This window comes from Scardinius erythrophthalmus, assembly GCF_964197995.2.
Source record: "Scardinius erythrophthalmus genome assembly, chromosome: 6".
NCBI lineage: Eukaryota > Metazoa > Chordata > Actinopteri > Cypriniformes > Leuciscidae > Scardinius > Scardinius erythrophthalmus.
Genome location: NC_138226.1, coordinates 46,336,562 through 46,359,897, shown reverse-complemented (window position 1 = coordinate 46,359,897; position 23,336 = coordinate 46,336,562). Strand labels below are relative to the sequence as shown.

The 23,336-nt window shown below is 38.6% G+C and overlaps 1 protein-coding gene across 1 annotated transcript; it reads right to left on the bottom strand.

Moving 5' to 3' along the window:
• Positions 1 to 1,770: 1,770 nt before the first annotated feature.
• LOC308691866 (NACHT, LRR and PYD domains-containing protein 3-like) lies at positions 1,771 to 18,811 on the bottom strand (the record flags this gene model as incomplete). The annotated part of the gene is made up of 7 exons (XM_081367427.1): positions 1,771 to 2,315; positions 3,568 to 3,614; positions 9,014 to 9,187; positions 10,490 to 10,663; positions 10,930 to 13,008; positions 14,766 to 15,239; positions 18,618 to 18,811. The coding sequence occupies 7 exons, from the start codon at positions 18,809 to 18,811 to the stop codon at positions 1,771 to 1,773; spliced, it is 3,687 nt and encodes a 1,228-aa protein (XP_081223553.1).
• Between the last annotated feature and the right edge of the window lie 4,525 nt (positions 18,812 to 23,336).

Here is a 23,336-nt window from a genome sequence, read left to right as displayed (position 1 = left end):
TTTTTTTGTGGTAACAACAGATCTAATATGATGTGAATAATATAATTGTTTGTGATCTATTTCAATATATTGTATCATGACTAGTGCTGTCAATCGATAATTTTTTTTTATTAAATCGCACATTTTTCTGTAATTAATCACAATTAATCAGTTTTTAATGTCTTTTTATATTGTAATAATTTCAAATGAACGAAGGTTGCTTTCACACTGGCAGTTTAGTTCGGACTGGCACGGTTCGCATGAAAAATCGGTAATGTGAACGCTGTCATGCAGACCCGGGAGCGCACCGGCATACCGAACCCGAGACTACTGGAGGAGCTGGTCTGAGTTCAGTTGCTCTCGAAAAGTGCCGCGGTACGGGTGAATGTGAAAACAACACAGACACGGGTGCGCACTTGTTCAGGAAGTGAAGTGACCTGCGCATGCGTTTTGATGCGCATGATTTACTTTGGATTTGAGCGAGAGTGAGTCTGCAGTCACGAATAGCTCGTGGAATCAGGACAACAAATAAATGGAAATCCACTGTCTCCTCAAAAGAGTCCGTTTGCAAGCAGCAGAAAACCATCTTATGCTTCACACACACACACATACACACACACACACACACACACACACACACACACACACACACACACACACACACAGTAAACCTGTGTTGTTTACTCAGCTATGCATAATATAACTAAATTAATAAAAACACATTATATTGTCCCGCGTTCTGTTTTCTATCATGCGCCTTGCACTTTTGCAATGACGTAAGATGCACTCAAACGCATCAGGGTTCGCAGAATCAAGTTGAGTGTGAAACCAATATAAAGACAGTGTATTTAAAATAGTTGATCTAACAGGAAATATACAGAAATTTAATAAAGTTATCAAGCACTTCACAGTCTGCTTAAATTATAAATTTAATATAAATGAATCCTTATTTAAGTTACAAAAGTTATTCAGTCGAGCAGTGAGTGATCTCCTGTCTTTTGTTCTTTGATTAACATTGTTGAACAGCAGCAGGTTTATTAGGCTGCTGTCACTTTAAGAGCTGAAGCACATGATGCAGATCTGACACACATCCTATTTTCTCACAACTCTTTACGTTCATTTAAGACTTAATTTCACTCATTTAAGACTGTGCTTAAGATAATTCTCCACAAAGCAGGCATTTTGGCATACTTTTGTGTTTTTGTTCATTCAAGCGCGAAAGATAACTCAATGCGCGCCAGCACAGATTTAAGTTCTTTTTTTTTTTCTTTTTTTTTTAAATCACGCTTAAATGGTTTAATAGCACTTGAATTATAGCGAGATCATAAACTGTGGCAACGGATGACAGAAAAAAAAGGATACTGCATTAATTGCTTTACATCTCGCAATTCTGACTTTTTTTCTCGCAATTGCGACTTTGTATCACGCAATTCTGACTTTATAATACGCAACTGGGAGATATAAAGTCAGAATTGCATGATATAAAGTCGCAATTGCGTGTTATAAAGTCAGAATTGTGAGATATAAACTATTCTGAGGTTTTTTTTTTTTCGTTTTTTTTTCTTAGAATTGGACTTTATATCTCACAATTCTGAGAAAAGATGTCAGAATTGCGAGATATAAATTCGCAATTATGTGTTATAAAGTCAGAAATGTGAGATATAAAGTCAGACTTCTGACTTTATAAGACGCAATTATGACTTTATTTCATGCAATTCTGACTTTATAAGACGCAATTCTGACTTTATATCTCACAATTCTGACTTTATAATACGCAATTGCGAACAGAAATCAATCTGAAACCGAAATCTGACACAGAGACACTGAGGTAAGGAAATAAAGCCCAAATCCAGCATAGAGATGGTCCGTGAATGTGGTGTTGAATGTGTGTATGTGTGCGAGTGTGTGTGTGTCAGAGACGCTGTAGAAGGACAGAGTGCCGGCCGGCATGTCTACATACACTCCCACTCTCTTAGAGGAGCCTGAAGGGACTTGTTTTTTAGTGCTCTTATTATTGTGACGGACAGTAAATCTGTTATCAGAGCAGATCAGACTCCAGGAGATTTCACTGGATCCAAACCCACAGTCATCACTTCCTCCTTTCCTGCCGATTCCTTTATATGTCACTGATATATCAGCATCTCCACTCCATTCAGCCTCCCAGTAACAGCGTCCAGACAGACTCTCTCTACACAGGACCTGATGAACCTTCTCAAATCTCTCTGGATGATACGGATACGGCTGCTCCTCTCTCATGTATGTTACCTTTCTGTTCTGCTCAGACAGAGCGAGATACGCGTGTGCTGTGTTTGGATCCAGTGTGAGATCACAGGCATCTGAACACAAGAAGAGACATTTTTAACAACCACCGTCTCAACATTGAGTGTTTAGACCACAAGCAAACTATGATTTATGCAGTTTACACATCTTTCCAGAAGTATCACTAAAGAAATGCAAGAAATCGACAACAGATATGGTAGAAAAAGTGTGTGCTTTCCCTAACAACTCAACTAAAATAAATAAAAAATAAATGATATATGTATATGTATGTGTATGTATTTGTGTGTGTTTGGTCATTGTATAATACATCTTGGGTGGTTTTGATACTTATAGCTCGTGTTTATTTGTCTAATATGCACTCTCAGAAACACCATGAGCAAAGCAAATCCCTTTTAAATGTTATGTACAGTCTAGCATGATGAATGTTGAGCTTTACATGTAGTCCTGTGAACATAGTCAGATAAAATCAAAAGTTACAAGCATATTGATTTTTTTTTTTTTTACCAAAGATAACATGCCTAATAACCTGGCAATGTAGAATTCTTTACTGACAAAATTCATAAACACCCAAAATGGTTGACACAGGAAAATAGGGTATCATTTGAGTCTGCATGCTACACAAAATCGAAATACTATATTATTTGGCCAAAAACTATTGAGAAGTTATAAACAAAACAGCCATTTTTCTTATTTCTTGATCTGTAGATGGCGCTGTGTTGAAACTGTCATATACATTGTCAAAATATTGTGAAGATACAGCCTCAAGTCCTACTTGGCATGTTCACTATCAAATTTGTTTTTCATAAAGTTTTGATTTGAACTCCATTGTCTAATGGTCATTTGTGTCAAATTCAGTGAATATGAGTTAAACGATCTAGAATGAGTTTGAATTGAGATTTAAATTTAGCTAATGGTATATGTGCAGACTGTTCTCTATCTGTGTGCCATATTTCATAACTTTTCCTATGTATGGTTTTATAGGCTACCATAGAGTTCAACAGAACAGAACACTAACAGATATAACAATGGTGTCAATGCACATTTGATGGATGGTCCCTTAAAACAGAGTAGTTGGACATGGACACATACAATTATCATGTGTATAATACTACTAATAATTAGTATACAATTATTTTGTGTGCTATGACCAATAAGTTTGAAAAACACCCCTTAACTGTGCTTCCAAATGTGCCTTTTTTTAGTTCATCCATGTTTTTAAATAGCTTGAACACGTAAGTGATTTAAAGCAGTCCTGTACAGATGTATAATGCCACTCTACCCAGCCATTGTGTGTGTGTGTAGACCTACATTTTTTTGGTCCTGATGTAATCCTGATCTCTCCTCCATGATCTATGCTGAAAAACAAAACAAAAAAACATGTCACATTCGGTTCATATCATACAACATTAATGTATTTGTAAACAAATTATTCGCATACATAACAGAGAAAAATGTTTTCCTGGTTTAACTGGTACTACATGTTGGTCCCCCGACTCTTTGCACACCCAGTTTCTCTGCTCATTGAGACCCTGCATGGAAGATCCTCTCCTCCTCTCTTTCTTATTTACTCTTTTAAAATAAAAGGTCCCACTTAATATAAGGGTCAAGTCATCTTCATTTATATAGCGCTTTTAACAATATAGATTGTTGCCAAGCGGCTTTACAGTGATAATAGGAGATTACAGTAACAGAGATTGTTTTGGCTTCATAGCAGCTCTAGAATAAAGTTATTGTCCAACTAAAGTTAGTTTTGATTGATTCACTTCCTTATTAACGTATTAACTGTTTAGTTTTACTTATTAAGTTATTAACAGTAACACTACACCATTTTAGCAGAAAACTCTTAAGTTCTCTCTGCACAAACTTTAAAAACGCGAACCAGTGAGAACGCTGATGGCGTGCACATGCGTATTACGAGTTCAGTCTATAGGGAAACACGTTTGAATATATGTGCGCAGGCGTGTAGCTTTAACTATGATATACTAAAATTTAAATTAATAATTTGATACAATGCACATATTGTGTACATACAGGTTTTTACATTGTAAAATTATTGACAGCTATAACTTATTTCTTTAATAACATCTATAAATGTTGATCCACTTTTTACCCCCAAAAGTGTTTTGCAATACAACATCAACACAATAATGCAGCATTCGGATGCGATCAAGATGATGGGTCATGTCAAAGGCATTGTAAACTCCCCCTTCCCATTTCACTTTACAACTAAATCACAGCCCAGCTAGCAAAAGGTCGTCTATTAGACGTTGAATAGGCGTAAATCTTCAATGTCTAATCACGACTTTTCAACGTCTTGATAGAATATGTGAAACTCTTAAAAATTTATTTGAGATAATAAGAAACATGGTTTGGTGGTTTGATTTTTACATATTTTAGCATGTATAACAGACTAACAGACTCGATTAACAGACTAGTTAAACAGTCCGGCCGAAACTACAAAAATCACGTCGTAAACCAGTCCAAGGCAGACCGACTTATTTTCAACCATATTTCAACATTGAAAGACGAGATATCCCTACAAGTAGCAGTGCTTCGCCTGTGCTTCCCCCTAATATAGTCCTTAATATATAAGTCAATATCTGCCTAGGAAATCGCCTAGTGTTAATCTGCATCGCTATTTGTACTTGTTGTGAATACGCAGGCCACAAGAAGTGATTAGGTGGGTTTTTTAATTTTTTTATATCACTTTTACTCAGGACATGCTAGCTGGCAACAAAGGATTCCATTCATTATGCTAAGCTAAGCTAGTAGGGGTGGGAACATAGACAGTAAAAGAAATGGACACAGCGACCCCATTGGAACTCAATTGAGACAAGTGAAGCCCATTTTTAGCGATTTCTTAGCACTTCCTTTCCTGACGCGCAGACTCAAACCGAGCAAAGCGTTCTGTCTTCTAGTAGCTGTGCCAAGATAAATCTGAATCATTCCCTTCCGAATCTTGCAGAGACGGAGAGTGTGAATAGGAATTGTCCATGAGCTGGAGCAGGAGCAACTTGTGCTAGGTATTCTGATTAATTATATTGTCATTTTGCCTCTACGTCCCCCCGATCGCCCGTGAGCTTCTCCTCCTGTCCATACGGTAATCTCTCTACTGTGCGACAGAGAGTCGCTTGGTTATGACGCAATCGTTAGCCTACTTTTACAAAAACTGCTTCTACGGGGCCATAACATAAGCTACAAGGTAATGGAGCATTTTATACATTGTCGTGTTTCTTTAGAAATAAATAATGGACAAATGGAGTCTTCAAACACCTCAGATGTAAAGTTGTTCGCTGTCAAAGTGACGCCAAAATGAATGGGAGTCAATGACATGCTAACTGCAGGTGAAGTTCTGCTACAAGATGGTGGCACGCGGCCGGCTTCAACTTCCGGTCGACTTCCTTCCCACCTGGGTGGGAATCTTTTACCATCTCACGATTCAATTCGATTCCGATTCTTGAGGCCACGATTCGATTCAAAATCGATTTTCGATTCAAAAAGATTTTCCATTCAAAACAATTCGATTTTATTCATAATGATTTCTAATCGGGTTTCTGATCATGATCTACTCTCATCTGCTTTGCTATACAGAATGACAAACGGAGACATTAAAGTGTCTTTTTCACATTTAAGTTCAATTCCCAGGGAAGGTTACATTTGCCAGCATATGTCCCAACATTGCTGAGAACCAACAGGAAAATAAATGTGTGCCTGTACTAGCAGCGTACTTGTAGTAAATTAATAAAAACTTCAGCATATTCTGAATCTCTAGCATTTAATAATAGACTTCTAACCAACATCCTCTTGTTATTTCCAATGAGCAATATAATCCTTCAGACAAAAAAAAAACATTTTGCTGTAGCAAATTCACAAACAGTTTTCGTTCAAAAATATAGAATTATGTACCAGAAGCTATCATATAATGCTTGTGGACTTATGCATATTCAGAATAGTTAGTAACATACAAAGCCGCTCTTATACACAACTAAATTATAAAGAGTTATGACTTGAAATGTTTGCTGTATACCACAATCAAAAACAGCTTATACAAAGAAAGTGAATGAACATCTGCAGAGAGTACTTACAGTCAAAATGTAGCTTTTTGTGACTGGTATTGCACATATTGCATACAGATCGGTTTACAGCATATTGATGTGAAAACTAAACAATACAGAAATTAGCTCTCATACAAAAAAATACTAAATAGATCACAATGAAATTGCCAATTTTCATACGTTAGCTTTTAACGAAGAGGGTGCCGTTCGAATTTGTCACTCAGCCATCATGCGTCTCTGTTATGTGCGCGACTCTGTTGTGTGCACGCCACAGACTGCACGCGCACTGCACGTCCGCTTCAGAGTTCCGCCTTTTGCGTTCCATCAATGTTACGTTATTAGAATTTTTTTTTTTTTAGAAAATCGATTTTTGACATTTGTGAATCGATTCAGAATCGTCCACGTCCCGCATCGCGATTAATCTAAGAATCGATTTTTTCCCCCACCCCTATAAGCTAGCGCCGACCCTGTCAAACTAAAACAATGCATGCACTGAGACAAAAATGCATTTGCCCACCTATCTAAATGTAGGAAAGAAAGTAAATAAGCCCTATTTCAAAAAACGGTGGAGTGTTCCTTTAATTGTTCCATATTTAACGTATCGATGTGTGGGGTAATGCATGCACCAGTTATACAGAAAGGCTGTTCTTACTTCAGAAGAAAGCGATAAGAATTTTGACTTACAAAGGTTTACGAGACCACACAAACAAACAGACCTTGAAATTTAAAGAGTTGGTCAAATTCAAAATACTACAAATTATGTGGAGAGTGACAAATAATTTGGTGCCAATACATATTCAAAACAAATTCATGCTAATCACAGACAGTAACAACAGAAGAAAAGGCAATTTTTGTGTACCATATTCACGCACCACTCAAAAACAAAAAGGGTTTCTTGTAATTGGGATCAATTTATGGAACTCTTTGGACATTGTGCAAAAATCATGTAACACGATTGTTCAATTCAATAAAATGTATAAAAAAAATTTACTTAGAAAATATGAAGGCAGTGAAGCATAAGAACCAATGTTTGACAAATTTGAAATTGTTAAGATGTGAAGTAATATTGTACCTCGAGAAAAAAAAAAAAAAAAAAAAAAACGGTTTTGTGCTAGCTCAGATTATTGAAAAAAGGGGCATGAAATTATAAGACTAGGTCTTCCTCATGCTCCTATTCAGCATTGAATGTTATTCTTTTGTTGTTGATGTGATTATTATTGTGTCTGTAATAACATCTGAATAAAGAACTTGAACTGAACTTTTTGCGCACAAAAAAACAAAGAAAAATGACGACTTTATTCAACTATTGATTTTCTTGGGGGTTAAATTTGGGGTTGTATTCGAATTTTCGAATATTCAATCTGTAATTATTATTCGAAAAATAAAATACTATTCGAATTTAACTTTTTCATTCAATTTTTTTTCACAGTTATAATTAAATGCACCCGGTGGCCCTGTGGAGCATGTTTAACAAGTGGATTGGATTTGATCACATAATGTCATCGTCTGCCTCACAAAGTTTGGAATTACTTAGATGAAAATGATTTTACAAAATGGAATAACTTTTAATTAATTATTAATGAAACTGAGTCATATCATAATGTCACCACCACAATGAGAAATCAAATGAAATCCAAACACCAGTCGACTAAGGAAGCAGCTGTCCATCACTGCATTAACGACTGCAGGTAAGCGCAGCTGTACCCCGAGGGAATCATGATCCAAGATGATATTGGTAGTAGGGGTGTAACAATATATCGTGTCACAATATATCGCAATACAAAAATGCAACAATATGTATCTTGGATAGTTCACCCAAAATAAAAATTGAAGTTTTCAGAGTCAGTACTACATTAAACTACAATATATTATGTTGAATATAATGTATAATAATAATGGGGGAATATTAGTGGGTCCTGATAATGCTTATGTTATAAGTCTTATGTTACCAGTAAAAAGTGGCCTACATTATTTTAAATATATCTAGTCAGTGACAGAGTTCAAGCATATTCGTCTAAAATAATTCTGTATTCAGAATCATGAATATATTTATTCTGGTGTCACCATTGTCCAAGCCTACACCCACAATGTTATATCAAATTTTGCATTTAATCAACAGTACATTTTTTCTTAACCTTTTATTATGTCTTGGAGTATCGCAATGATATTGTATCGTGAGTTCAGTATCATGATATGTATTGAATCGTGAAATTAGGGTATCTTTACACCACTAATTGGTAGCAAAATGATTTTGAGACATATGCTTCCTTTAATTTCCGTTGATGAAGACCGGTTTAAGAACAGAAAACGCAAAGTGCTGTTAGTAACTTCACTTTGCACACTGTGTCTCTGCAATGTCTGTCAGCGCAGCGCGTTTTCTCAATCAAGCTTGTGGATATTATTATTTTTCTCAACATGAAGGTGAAACAATAAACACGATAACCATATGCTGACTCGAGTGCACGTAACGTTACGTTCTGTACGATAACTGCGCAGTCTGCTTTATTAGCGTTTTTTTCCTTCGCACTGCTTGAGCTTAAATGCTTTTATTCTTTATATTTTTTGTTTAAACATATTGTTTAATGTTTTCAAACCTTAAGATATATAGTAAGCTTGTTGTGTATATTGCCTAATGTAAGCTTTGTTCATAAATGGTGACAAAACCTAAAAAAATAACTCTGTATTAGTGCCATACATACTTGAGAATCTCCAATGTGCAGTTAGGATTGTTCAGTGTATCAGAGAGCATCTTTACTTCTGATTGTCCAAGGTGATTGTAGCTCAGATCCAGCTCTCTTAAGTGTGAGGGGTTTGAACTCAGTGCTGAAGCCAGATAACAGCAGCTTTCCTCTGTCAACATACAGCCAGACAATCTACAAACAAAAAAAGAAACAGTCAGATAATCTGCAGACATCAGCAGTAGGGATGCAACGGTACACGGTAAAATCCCGGACCGTTCGGTCTGCCCTGCACGGGACAATCTACCCTCGTGTCCCGCGGTACTTCGGTTTTGCCATTGAGTTCGCGCTGATCCTTTTAGTTTTTGCTTTAGGCGCCGTTCACATATCGCGTCTAAAAACGCGTAGAAAACGCTAGGCGCGCCGCGTTCTCCTTTTTCCAAAGCGCTAGGGCGGTTGCGCTCCGGAGGCGTCTGTCGTTGCTAAAGCAACCATCAGCTGCGCTCTGGTTGGTTCTTGTCACGTGACCTACGGTGCGCTTGCGGCATTTCGAAAAGTTGAGAATTTTCTCCACTGATGGGGACATCGTTAGTGCCAACCGGTCTGCCTTGCACCAGACAGTGTTGATAGACTCATCTTTTTGCACAAGAATCTCTCAATAGTGGATGAGTAAATAACATTGCACTTTGTATCCTGAATGCAGTATTTTTTTATTATATTATTTTGTTCTGCTTTTTTTTATTCAAAGCACAAGCTAATTTATGTTTGTTTAAGGTAAAAGTGCACTTTTTCTTTCACATTGATCACTTCATATACCAGTTATCAAGGTTTGGAATTGGGATCCACTTGAATATTTTGAGTGTTAATTTATTCCATACATTGATGTTCTTCCTACTGTGACATTCTGTTTATGCTCATAAGAAAAATAAAACATATTTTTGGGATGAAATAGCAGTCTCTTTCTACACAAAACATGTACCGAAACCGAACCGAGACCGTGGCCCAAAAACCGAGGTACGGACCGTACCGTGGGCTATCTGTACCGTTGCACCCCTAATCAGCAGTCATATAATCTACAAACACATCAATAAGCAGATAATCTACAAACATGAATAAAGTCATATAATCTACATTATATTTTAGCTCCAACCCTAATTAAACATACCTGAACCAATTAATCAGGGTGTTCAAAATTACTTGAACATAACAGCAAGATGTGTTGGAGCACACTAAAGTCTACAGGAAGGTAGCCCTTCAGGAGCAGGTTTGGCTACCCCTATTTTACAGACACAAATCAAGACAGATAATCTATAGACTCAAACACACATCTACAGTAAAATAATCTACAAACACACCCAATCATCAGATAATCTACAGCAGAGATCTTCAATTCCAACCCTTTTAGGGCCAGTGTCCTGCAGAGAGTAATTAACCATGCAGCTGATATATCATGATATTTAAGACTGACTTTAAATACCCCTTACTGGTTATATATACCTCAGTATCTCCAGCTTACAGTTTGGACTTTTCAGTCCAGCAGAGAGCAGCTTCACTCCTGAATCACATAGGTCATTGTTACTTAGGTCAAGCTCTCTCAGACAGGAGTTTGATGATTGTAGAGCTGATGCCACAGTTTCACAACACTGATCAGTAAGGTTACAGCTTGCCAATCTGAACAATATAACAAAAAACAAAGTGTTTGTGTCAGTTTTCAACCACAGTCTTTCTCAACACCTAATTTAACATTAAGTTTAACATTACTGAACATTTAGTTTACTCTAAATGATTTTAATAGCATAGTGAAAAAGAAAATGAAACCACAACAAAACAAAAGAAATCCGTGAAGGTATCAGCTCACATGACTTCATGCTTGTGCTCACTTGTATCACATTTGTTTACAGTATTTAAACATATATTTTTTTGATAATTACACTCACAGAGCTTTCCGGCAGTTCCTAACAGCAGGTACCAGCCTCTGCTGACCATCTCTTGATTTTATCTTATACTTTCCAAGATCTAACACATCCAGCACCTCCGCTGACATCAAAATCATAATTGCCAAAGTTGAACATTGTGCAAGAGAAAGTTTTTTACTTGTTTCAGAGCTTAAAAAAGTCTTAATTTCTTCAAAAAGAGAATTGTCCTTCATTTCAATCAAGCAGTGTGAGAGATTCAACCATCGTTCAGGACTGACTTTCTTTTTTTTAACTTGCTTGATGTGTTGAATCACTTTCTCAATGCTTTCTGAACTGTTCTCTGTGTGTGTCAGTAGATCTTGTAAGAGTCTCTGATTGGACTCCAGAGAGATTCCCAGCAGAAACCGTAGAAAAAGATCGAGGTGTCCATTTTTACTGTCGAGGGCTTTATTTATTACTCCTTTCAGAAGTACATCCAGGTGAAGATTCTCATGCTGAGTTTTGGACTTTCCTCTCAGAAACAATCTCAGAACCTCACTGTTATTGTGTAAATATGAAACAAACATGAAAAATGCTGCCAAAAACTCTTGAAAGCTCAAATGTAAGAAACTGTAGACTTTCCTCTGATGAATGACAGATTCCTCCTTAAAGATCTCAGTACAAATCCCAGAATACACTGAGATATCAGTGACGTCTATGCCGCTCTCAATCAGGTCCTTCTCATAGAACATCACATTGCCCTTCATCAGCTGTTTGAAAGCCAGTTCTGCAAGTTTCACAATCCCTTCTCTGCTGGACTGCAGAAGTTTCTCTGGATCTCTCTCTTCATACTTCTGATTCCTCATGTTGATCTGAATCAGCAGGAAGTGGATGTACATTTCAGTCAGAGTTTGAGGGATTTCTGCACTCAGATCTTCTTTCAGGTGCTTTTGAAGCACAGTGGAGGAGATCCAGCAGAACACGGGTATGTGGCACATGATGTGGAGGCTTCTTGCACTTCTGATGTGTGAAATGATTTTGCTGGCTTGATGCTCATCACTGATTCTCTTCCTGAAATATTCCTCCTTCTGTGGGTCATTGAATCCTTGAATGTCTGTCACACGGTTTATGTATTTGGAGGGGATCTGATTGGCTGCTGCTGGTCTGGTGGTGATCCAGATGAGAGCCGAGGGAACCAGATCTCCTTTAATGAGGTTTGACATCAACTCACCCACTGATGAAGTCTCAGTCACGTCAGAAACTTTCTGAGCATCTGAAAACCTCAGTTTAATTCTGCTTTCATCCAGACCATCAAAGATGAACATAACTTTACACTCCTCATAAATCTTTGAGTCCAGATCTTTAAGTTCAGGATGAAAGTCAAGCAGAAGTTTGTGAAGACTGTACTGATCATCTTGAATCAAATTCAGCTCTCGAAATGGAAGCACAAACATGAAATCTACATCCTGATTAGCGTTTCCCTCTGCCCAGTCCAGAATGAACTTCTGCACAGAGACGGTTTTTCCAATTCCAGCAATGCCTTTGGTAAGAACAGCCTTTATTTTGTCTTTCTCCTCGTATCCTGGTTCAGGTGAAGCTTTAAAGATGTCATTGCAATTGATTGGAGTGTCTTGTGTACTGGTTTTCTCCATCTGTAAAACCTCATGTTCTTCATTCACCCCTTCAGTCTCTCCCTTTATGATGTAGAGCTGTGTGTAGATCCTGTTCAGGAGGGTTTCATTCTCTTGTTGTTTGATTCCCTCAAATAACCTTACATAACTGTTCTTCATTTTAGTTTTGTGTTGTGTTTTGACACTCTGCATTTCATCATCTATTGGTTGTTGAGAATCCTGCTGTAGGTCGCTAGTCTCCTCCAACAGTTCTGCTTCTGTGTAACAATAAGAACCAGCAGAAGTGGATCCTCCTGTGACATTTTTTAAAAAAGGACGATTTCTAAATCTCTTTCTGCATCGAGGACAGTCAAAGTATTTTGATGGACGGAACAAATCCCAGTGGCGGTTGATGCAGTTTTCGCAAAATCTGTGCCCACAGTTGATAGAGACTGGATCTTTCAGAACCTGCTTACAAACTCCACATTTGGAGTCCACATCCTTCTCCACACTGGAAATATAGGAGAGAGAGAGAGAGAAAAAAAAAAAACAAAGTTTTTATTGTGCCTCTGATTTGATCTGAATCATTTCATTTTGAATATCTGCCAATACAGAGTCCTGATCCAATACTTGTATTTTCCTATTGCTTGGTGTACATTAAAGATATTAACCCTCAGGGGTCGACGGGTGCGCCAGTGCGTTCTGGTGGATTTTTTTCACATTCCAGCAAAATTTACTCAAAATAGTCATATATGGTCATACAGACATGCAGCATATTCATATTCATTCGATGTTATGTTAAATGTTAAAGGATTTTTAACTGTAAAGGGTTTTTGAAAGGGTACTTTTAATTGTCCACTTACAATCAAAACAAAATATTGTGCTTTTTAAAAAATAAAAAAACAGATGCTTTCTGCCATCTTGGTGTTTTTTTTTTTTCTGCATGGTCAACTGTCACCTAATGCATTGCACTCGCGTGATCGCATATTGCGTTGCATATTTATAATATTATCAATATAACAATATTTCATACAGTAGCCTGCACTCTGCACGTATATTATGGGCACGATGAAAGGAGAAAAGCTAAATGAGCCCGAGTCGAACCAAAGCCCAACCTGTAAAAATAAAAAATAAAAATAAAAAATTGACCTGACTGCTCCCAATAAGTGACAAAATAACACCAACATTTTCCTATTTACATGTTGTGATTTGTATAGTCACAGCGTGTACAAATAACATGGTCACATATTCTCAGAAGGCGAAGCACTGCTACTTCTGCATTAGTCAATTAATTGTTATAAGTTGACTGTCAATGTCGATGCCTTTTGTCAGTTATAGTTTTTTATTTATTTATGTCTACTTTTTAAAACATATTTAAACATATTTCATATTTTGAGGAGCTACTTTAGAATATTTTAACTGGAACGGAGCAATAGTGGAAACTCATTTTAGTTACATTTAATGCAATTCAGTGTAAAACTTTATTTTTACTTCTGTTGTTGCTTGCTTTCACTTCAGCAATAAAATCATGTGTCTTTTATCAAAAGAGACCAGTAGTCCAAAGCATTTATGAAATTAAAACCCTTCAAGTTTTTAAATCACCAAATGGAGTTTTTTGTCTAAGATCCTCCACCCATGACGTATTATTCTTCTGGGGGAAATTCTCTGGAGAACTGCTCTGAGAACTCTCCCTGAAGTCTGTTGGTTTATTATTTCTGTGCAGCAAGTTATAGTAAAGGAACCAAGTTAGTTAGGGGAACAAGTAAGAGATAGGGGATGTCGATTATAGACGAGACCCAGGTACGTAGTTAGGTTTGGGGAAAAATCTACCACAGGGACAAATTTGAAAGAACACTTGGTTGGATTTACTGCTTTGACTTGCAGTTTTAGGTGCCCAGGCACAGGTTTTATATTAATAGAAAATAAAAATAAATGTAAAGCAGCAAATTAAGTTCAGCAACCACTTAAGTTTGGATATGTAATTTGCCAGTCTATGTTTAAGAATAGGATCACCAGGTAAGAGGCTAATGAGGCTAACTAGTTATCTGGATTCCAAGACCATCATCTATAAATATGTTCAATTTGGATACATATTTTATACAGCCTTTTTACCCTTTGTTTTAACAACTATTTGTGCACCCATACACACACTTGTGTTTATGTGTGTTATTGCCAGTGTTGTAGTTTTTAGGGGTGATGAATATAGTATAATATCTAGTATAGGGCACCAACAGAATCTGGACCAGCCCTGAACTTCATGATACTCACACAGGGTCAGAGGTCACAGCAGGTCCATCACTGAGATTAGGGGGATCCATCATGAAGTTGTTACTCTTCATAGACACACATCTGAATCCTGGATATGGTCCATCACTGAGATTAGGGGGGTTACCCATGGAGTTGTTACTCTTCATGGACACACAGCTGGATACTGGAGATGGTCCATCACTGAGATTAGGGGGGTTACCCATGGAGTTGTTACTCTTCATGGACACACAGCTGGATACTGGAGATGGTCCATCACTGAGTTTAGGGGGATTATCCATGGAGTTGTTACTCTTCATAGACACACAGCTGGATACTGGAGATGCTGCTCTCTGAGTGCGAACAGACGCCTCCTCCCCTCTCTCCTCACACACACTCATTTTACAGGTATGGTTCTCCTCCTCTCTCTTGTCAAACACACTCATTTTACAGGAAGTTTGCTCCTTCTCTTCCTCCTTGATGAGAGACTTTTCAGACCTGTATGTGGACACAGAAAACATGCACAAAGCACAACTGAATTGTGTCACATTTTATTTAAATGGCATTTATTTCACTATAACTTAATGTCAACAGTCTTTCTCCAGTTACTGTAAATAATGTTGGTTTGTAGAGCAACATGTCACCACTTTCAAACACAGCAGCCTCGTTTAAACACTGGATTCACCTTCACTTTAATGACACTGCTGAACTCTTGGAGGTGTTTTTCACAATCCGTTTTTCGTCTCGCATTAAAGGAACACGCAAACTTTTGGGGACTTTAGCTTATTCACCGTATCCCCCAGAGTTAGATAAGTCCATACATACCATTTTCATCTCCGTGCGTGCTGTAACTCTGTCTGACACACCCACCGCTAGCCTAGCTTAGCACAAAGACTAGAGGTAAATGGCTCCAGCTAGCATACTGCCTAGAGCCTTGCACAGGGCAAAACATCCAGCCCTAACCGAGACCTGGCCCGTGGTGTTCAAGCCCTAATCTGCCCCCAGCCTGAAAACATCTGCAATTTTTCAGCCTGAACCCGACCCGAGACCAACATCAATATCACTTTAAGCTCTCTCTGACGCACGCTGACTCTGCTACACACACACGCTACTAGGTAAAATTGTATTATAGGCAGCAAACATAACTCCCACCACCGACAATTATGCCCAGAAATATTAATACAGACTGTCCATTACAGAGAAGCATAAGCATGCAGTAGAGAATATTATATAGCCAAATGTGATCCAGCAGTAAATAAAGATTTACGGCCTACCTTTTTTTGATGTCAAGTAACTTTACTAAAGAACAACGTTTCAAAGAACTCTTCGCCAACTGGCTAACGTTAAATAATAATAAAAATATAATAAAGAAAAAAAATCTGTTGAACTGAGTAGGCTCATTCACTGTTTATTCGCGAGTGTTGTGAAGAAAAAGAATAGCATCCACTGTTGAAGGCTTCAGGCTCAGTAATCAAATCAAAACTCTTTCAAAATGCAGCTTTTCCTGAAATATTGGGAACTTTTAGTAACTCCCCACGCTCCAACTTCTCCCTGATGTTCTGCATGGTCAACTGTCACCTAATGCATTGCACGTGCATCGCATTACTCGCGCAATCGCATATTGCGTAGCATATTTATAATATTATCAATATAACAATATTTCATACAGTAGCCTGCACTCTGCACGTATATTATGGGCACAATGAAAGGAGAAAAGCTAAATGAGCCCGAGTCCGACCAAAGCCCGATCTGTAAAAAAATAAATAAACTTGACCCGACTGCTCCCAATAAGTGACAAAATAACGCCAAGATTTTCCTATTTACATGTTGTGATTTGTATAGTCACAGCGTGTACAAATAACATGGTCACATGTAGGGCTGGGCGATAAAACGATAACGATAATTATCGCAATATAATTTTTCTTGATAAAACGATATCAAGAGTTTGATAAATGTTCAATAATGTTTATGTGCCAAAAGCGGAACGAAACTCATTTGAACCGCGCGCCACACGGACCATTTATCCGCTCGGCTCAAAGTCCAAACGGCAGCGCAGCGCGAGCTCACTAGAGCAGACGCATTTACTCTGATCGCTCTCGGTCACGAGATCCAGTGAGAAGCGCTTGAGTTCAGTGAGGAACACACGTCTCCGTGGTTTAAACCAGTTTAAAGGCAGATGAAACAGCGCTGACAAACAGGAGAAACACTGTGCGCAACGAGGCAGTCAGACGGCTTTTCCGTCTACAAATTCCCATCATTTACCATGGATTTACTGTAACGTTAGCCTAGTAATATTAACTGCACCATGAAATGTGGGATATACATATTGAATTGTATTACATTTATGTTGACAATGTAGTAAAGGACTAATGGAATATAATTACAGTATTTAATAATGTATTTAGGCTACTGTTTTTCATACAAATACCATAGAAACCATAAAGTTACATTTTGCCATGATAGTGAGGTGCTACAGGCTATGCCTGGTTTCATCTGTGGTTATCATGATCTAAATGCATGATACTGGATGACCAATGGTTAAGGCATTAAGGCAGAATATTACATTTTACCATTTAAATTTTACCAAATAAAAAATAGCACATGCAGAAACTAAGAAATTATTTTTTCTATTAAGATATTTATTTTGTTAAAGTAACATGACAAATGTTTGACTGTTCTACCTCAGGTTTGTGAAATGTTCACGTGTTTGGCAAGTGTTTGTTCTTGATATGTTCTGACAATAAGGAGTAGTTTAAAACCACAATTAACTATATTTCTACATCTTTCACTTAGAAGCAAAAATCTGTCTTTAAACTTGAAAGAAATAAAGATTTGACATTTATTGTGATAATTATCGATATCGACTGATATAAAAAAAAAATATCGTGATAATTTTTTTTGGCCATATCGCCCAGCCCTAGTCACATGAGACACAGCCATCTTCAAACCGTATACATACTGGGAACTATATTCTCAGAAGGCGAAGCACTGCTACTCCTGCAGAGTGATTTGCTCGCAGCGCCTGAGAAGCCCCGTGGTGAGGAGCAGAGTTCGCTCAGAGTTGGAGTAAATCACTACACAGAAGTAGCAGTGCTTCGCCTTCTGAGAATATAGTTACCAGTATGTATACGGTTAGGAGATGGCCGTGTCTCATGTGACCTTGTTATTCGTATACGCTGTGACTATACAAATCACAACATGTAAATAGGAAAATGTTGGCGATATTTTGTCACTTATTGGGAGCAGTATGCTAGCTGGAGCCATTTACCTCCAGTCTTTGTGCTAAGCTAGGCTAGCGGTGGGTGCGTCAGACAGAGTTATGGCACGCACAGAGATGAGAAGGGTATTTATGGACTTATCTAACTCTGGGGGATACGGGGAATAAGCTAAAGTCCCAAAAAGTCGGCGTGTTCCTTTAAATAGACTATTAAGCCTTTAAAGGGTAACTCTCGCCAAATTGCAACCTAGGCTATTTTGTTAATCTACCCGAGTCAAACATTCATGTAAAAGCATAATTAGAATGGAAACGCCAATTTTAAGATTGACCGTATTTCCGTTTTCGGTCAAAATGCCTTTTGAATGGGAGTGCTAGGGGCACTACAGTGATAGCATCAAAATGGCTATTTTTAAAACACTAAGAAGGCTCGACACAACATGAAACTGTGCTTGAAGTATCACCAGGGGCTCTACACATGAACTCAGGCATTGACAACATCGTTTTGTACACAAAGTTTACTAAAAAGAAAGGTTTTTGTACGACTCACTTTATCAGTTAGTGTTTCCGGTGGCTGGAATTTTGTCAGTCAAAAGTAGTCGATCTCCGAATGCAACATAATTTTAATCAATAAAGTGTCTTTCTGCAGAAACATGTCTCACCTGGGGCCAGTGGTCACTGGTCCACCACTGAGAAAAGGTGGTGGTTTGATGGATGCGTCAGTCTTAATAGACACACAACTGGGCTCTTGAGACGCTGCTCCTTGGTTCAGGGATTGAGCGAAAGGATCCTCCTCCTTTCTCTCCCCATAGAGACTCGTTTTAGAAGCAATATTCTTCTGTATTCCTATATTCATTCTACATAAATTACAAAAAAACAAACAAAAAACAATTATAATAAACAATATCATTCTGTACTGTCTATTGTAGGCAGCCCTTTTCTTTTAACTTCTTTTTTTTTGGTCATATTTGTGTCATGAAAGAGATTTCTCAATGAAAAATTAATTAACTAAATCAGCCTTCTGATTTGTAGTGAACATACAAACTGTAGTGATCATTGTACACAGGATAGTTTTATAAACTTTCGTCGGAGACAACTGGGATTCACTGATAATCCGCTGTTACTGGTGAATACGGCCGAGCCGACAATCTCCTGCCTCGGCCTTCATCCTCCCGTCGCGCCGACAACTGGTGCCATCATCGGCAGTGCGTGCCTGCGAGTCAACTTTCCCGCGAGTGGGCGTGGTTTCAGCGCAGCCAGTGGACACGCCCCCAGCGTTTGAGAGCAGAGACGACTGCTCATTTTTTAAAGATTTTGATAGCTTATTATATTTACTTGGCTGCTTTTTTTATCATTCAAATTTGGCTGGGTGGCTAATAACATTTTTTTGTGGTGTGACAAACTCAGAACACACACTTAATTTTGACTTTACAGGGACTTTAATTACCCTCAAATCTATTCAATTCAATCAACTTTATTGATCCCAAAGGGCAATTAGATAAGAACAGCATGTATACAACAGTACATAACACAAATCACACACATTATTCGCAACATATAACCGTCAATCAATATGTGCACTTTTTTCCTCTTTTTTTCCCTTCCTTTCCTCTTCCTTCCCTCGCCTTCTCTTAAAAAAAAAAACAAAAAAAACAAACAAGGAGCCCTACACAGAGTTTAAAAGTTTGCTCGCAGAAGGAATGAAAGATTTGGAATGGCGGTTCGTCTTACACACAGGAAGTGCATAACGACGCCCAGAAGGCAACAGTGAAAATTCACCAGCCAAAGCATGTCCCGGAGAGGCAAGGATACTCACTGCCTTCTGAACTATTTGTTGGTTACAGAAGACATTAAGGTCTCTCTGTTTCACACCGATAATTTTTGAACAGATTTTTACAATGTTGTTCAGGCTATTCCTGTCTTTAACTGTCAAGTTGTGGAACCAGCAGATAGAACAAAAACTTAAAAGACTCTCAATAAAAGACTGGTAAAATCTACACAGGATGACCGGCGTGACAGAGAAAGAGGTTAGTTTGCGGAGAAGGTAAATTCTCTGTTGCCCCTGCTTCACAATGGCAGCGCGGTTTACATCAAACTTAAGATGGTAATCAAAAACAGTGCCCAATTATTTATATGATGAGACAATTTCCACCTTTACATTATGTATGATGCTCTCAGAAGTAGTATCTCTATTTCGCCCAAAGTCAATAATTAATTCTTTGGTTTTAGATACATTTAAATCAAGGCATTGGTTATCACACCATGAGATCAGAGATGGCAGAAGTACACACATCCTTCACTCAAGTAGAAGTATAGATACTCATGTTTAACGAGAGGTAAAAGTTGATATACGGACTACGCTTTTTTACTCAAGTCAGAGTAAAGAGGTATGAGCTCTGACATACAAGTAAAAAGTAGCCATTACTATTACCTGTTGTCACGCTGGTAACTTGACCTCACATCATATTAATGCATTAATACAAAATACATTTCAAATTTTGTTAGCTAATGAATGTATCCAGGCTGAACAACTACCATGTAGAATAGGGCTGGACTGGGACAAAATATCAGGCCAGGAAATCTCACACTCATCCAGGCCATCCCATAAACCCACAACAAATTCTGAAACCACGACCAATCCTATTTGTTGTATGGCCATCACATAAAAAAGTTTTAAATCCTTAGGCTGGAGCCGTGCAAAATAATTAAAGTTCTCTCTTGAACTGCACCTTCACTTCCATTTTGTTTTTCAGTCTCTAATTATTCCCTGATATCTCTCTCTGTCTCTCTCTCTCTCTCTGTGTATGTGTGTTTACTTTTTTGCTAATTTTCTTGTACCTGTTGTCATGTATTAGAATGATGGTCTGTATCTTTAAGATGTGAGTGTACTAATATGTATGCAAGACCGGATGTAGAAGGAAGTTCACGTTAAGAGGCAGAAAAGTAAAGACGCCATTTGGAAAAGTTATCAAGCGTGTGACTGATTTAATTCGGCAGAGTGTGTAAGAGATATCTGATTACACAAGAAAGCAGATATATAACATTGGCGACGAGGATGCAGCAAAGTGGGTGTGAGCACTGATTGCACGCGATGGAAAAGTCTGGTATTCCTACGTTTGAGTGCTACAAAGATCCTGCGACTCTTGGTTCGAGATGGACGAGGTGGCTGACATCGTTTGAACTTTATGCGGACGGTAAAGGACTTATAATTGAAGAAGATGTCGCTGCTGCAGTTCGTCAGCGGCGCAGAGCACTTCTTTTGCATCACACTGGACCTGATGTTCAAGATATATTCTCCACTCTGGCGGATACGGGAGGTGCTGCCGATTACGACGCGGCCGTTGCAGCTTTGAATGCATACTTTGTGCCACGAGTGAATACTGCGTATGCAAGGCAGTCTTTTTATAAACTTTCCCAAAACCCAAGTGAGACGATTCAACAGTTCACAACACGTCTCAGACAGGCAGCAAAGGACTGTGCATTTGCGGATGACATGACTAATCAAATCCGGGATGCCATCGTAGGCAAATGTTTATCAATGTACGTGCGTCGTAAACTTTTGGAGGAAGGACCTAATCTCACGCTCGATCGTGCGTTGGAGGTTGCTGCCCTCTGTGAACGGATAGAGGAACAGATGGCTGCATCATCGGTGAGTGACATATCAAAGCCTGACACTGAGTCTGTGAATCGCGTCTGGAAAAAAGGGGGAAAGATGAAAGGACAATTCAAGGGAAAACAGCAAGCTGAATGCAGTAAGTTGAACAAACAATGCTACAGATGTGGAAATACAGATCATTTGGGACGAGATTTAAAATGTCCTGCGAGAGGCCAGACATGCCACAAATGTAAAGGAAGAGATCATTTCTCAAAAATGTGCAAAACTAAAAATGTGAAGCAGCAAACAGTTAACCATGTTGAAGGGCAAGCTGAATATGCATTTGTCATTCAAGACGACTACATGGCGGATAGAATGAATATCTGCTTGGGAAATGTCAATTTGAAAATGCTTGTAGACTCTGGTGCGACCAGCAATATCATTGATGAAAGAACATGGGAGGAACTGAAGGCAAAGAATATTAGATGCCATTCGTACATTCCGGAAACAGAGAGGAAATTGTTCTCTTATTCGTCTAATCAGCCATTACCACTAAAGGGAGCTTTCAAGTGTGAAGCAAGAATGGGCAGCCGGTCGGTATATGCTGAATTCATTGTAATTAAAGGGATAGGAGAGCCACTGTTGGGGAGAGACACTGCCATGAAACTCGGAGTACTGAAGATCGGCACAAACGTTGCAGCTGTAACAGACCTCAAACAGTCGCTCCATTCACAATACCCAGAAGTGTTTCAAGGAGTTGGTAAGCTGAAAACCAAGCAAATTAGTTTATACATAGACCCGAAGATTCAGCCAGTTGCCCAGCCTTTAAGGCGGATTCCATTTAATTTAAGGGTTCCTGTTGAAGAAAAGATAAAAGAACTCTTAGAAATGGACATTATTGAAGAAGTGAACGGGCCTACTCCGTGGGTTAATCCGGTTGTGATTGTTCCAAAAGCAAATGCTGAAATTAGGCTTTGTCTTGACATGCGACAAGCCAATCGAGCAATCATTAGGGAAAGATACCCCATTCCCACTGTAGATGAGCTGCTACAAAGTATGAATGGGTCTATGGTCTTCAGCAAATTAGATCTTAAATGGGGATATCACCAGTTAGAGTTAACGCCAGAGTCCCGCCAGATCACGACGTTTGCAGTTCACAATGGAGTGTACAGATACAAGCGGCTCATTTTTGGAGTATCTTCCGCAAGTGAACAATACCAACATGAGATCGCGTCTGCCCTTGCTGGAATAGAGGGAGTTGAAAACATCTCTGATGACGTCATTGTGCATGCGCCTGACCATAAAACACACAATCACCGTCTACATGCTGTCATGAAACGTCTGAGAGAATGCGGGCTAACTCTGAATCCTGCAAAATGTCAGTTCAGTATGGATCGCTTAAATTTTATGGGGATTCTACTCACACAAAAAGGTATCGGGCCCACTGATGAGAGAGTCAGGGCTGTGGTGGAGGCTCGAGAGCCACAGAACGCCTCAGAGGTTCGGAGTTTTCTTGGACTTGTCAATTACAGCAGCAGATTTATTCCACAATTTGCAACCTTGGCAGAGCCCTTGAGACGTCTTACCAGAAAAGACTCCAAATTCATCTTTGGTCCTGAACAAAAAAGTGCATTTAAGGCTCTGAAAGGAGAACTTGCAAAATCAGGGACCTTAGCATACTTTGACAAAGATGCACCAACCCAAGTTATAGCCGATGCCAGCCCTGTAGGGTTGGGGGCTGTATTGACACAGTGTCAAAAAGGACAAATGGTGCCAGTGTGCTACA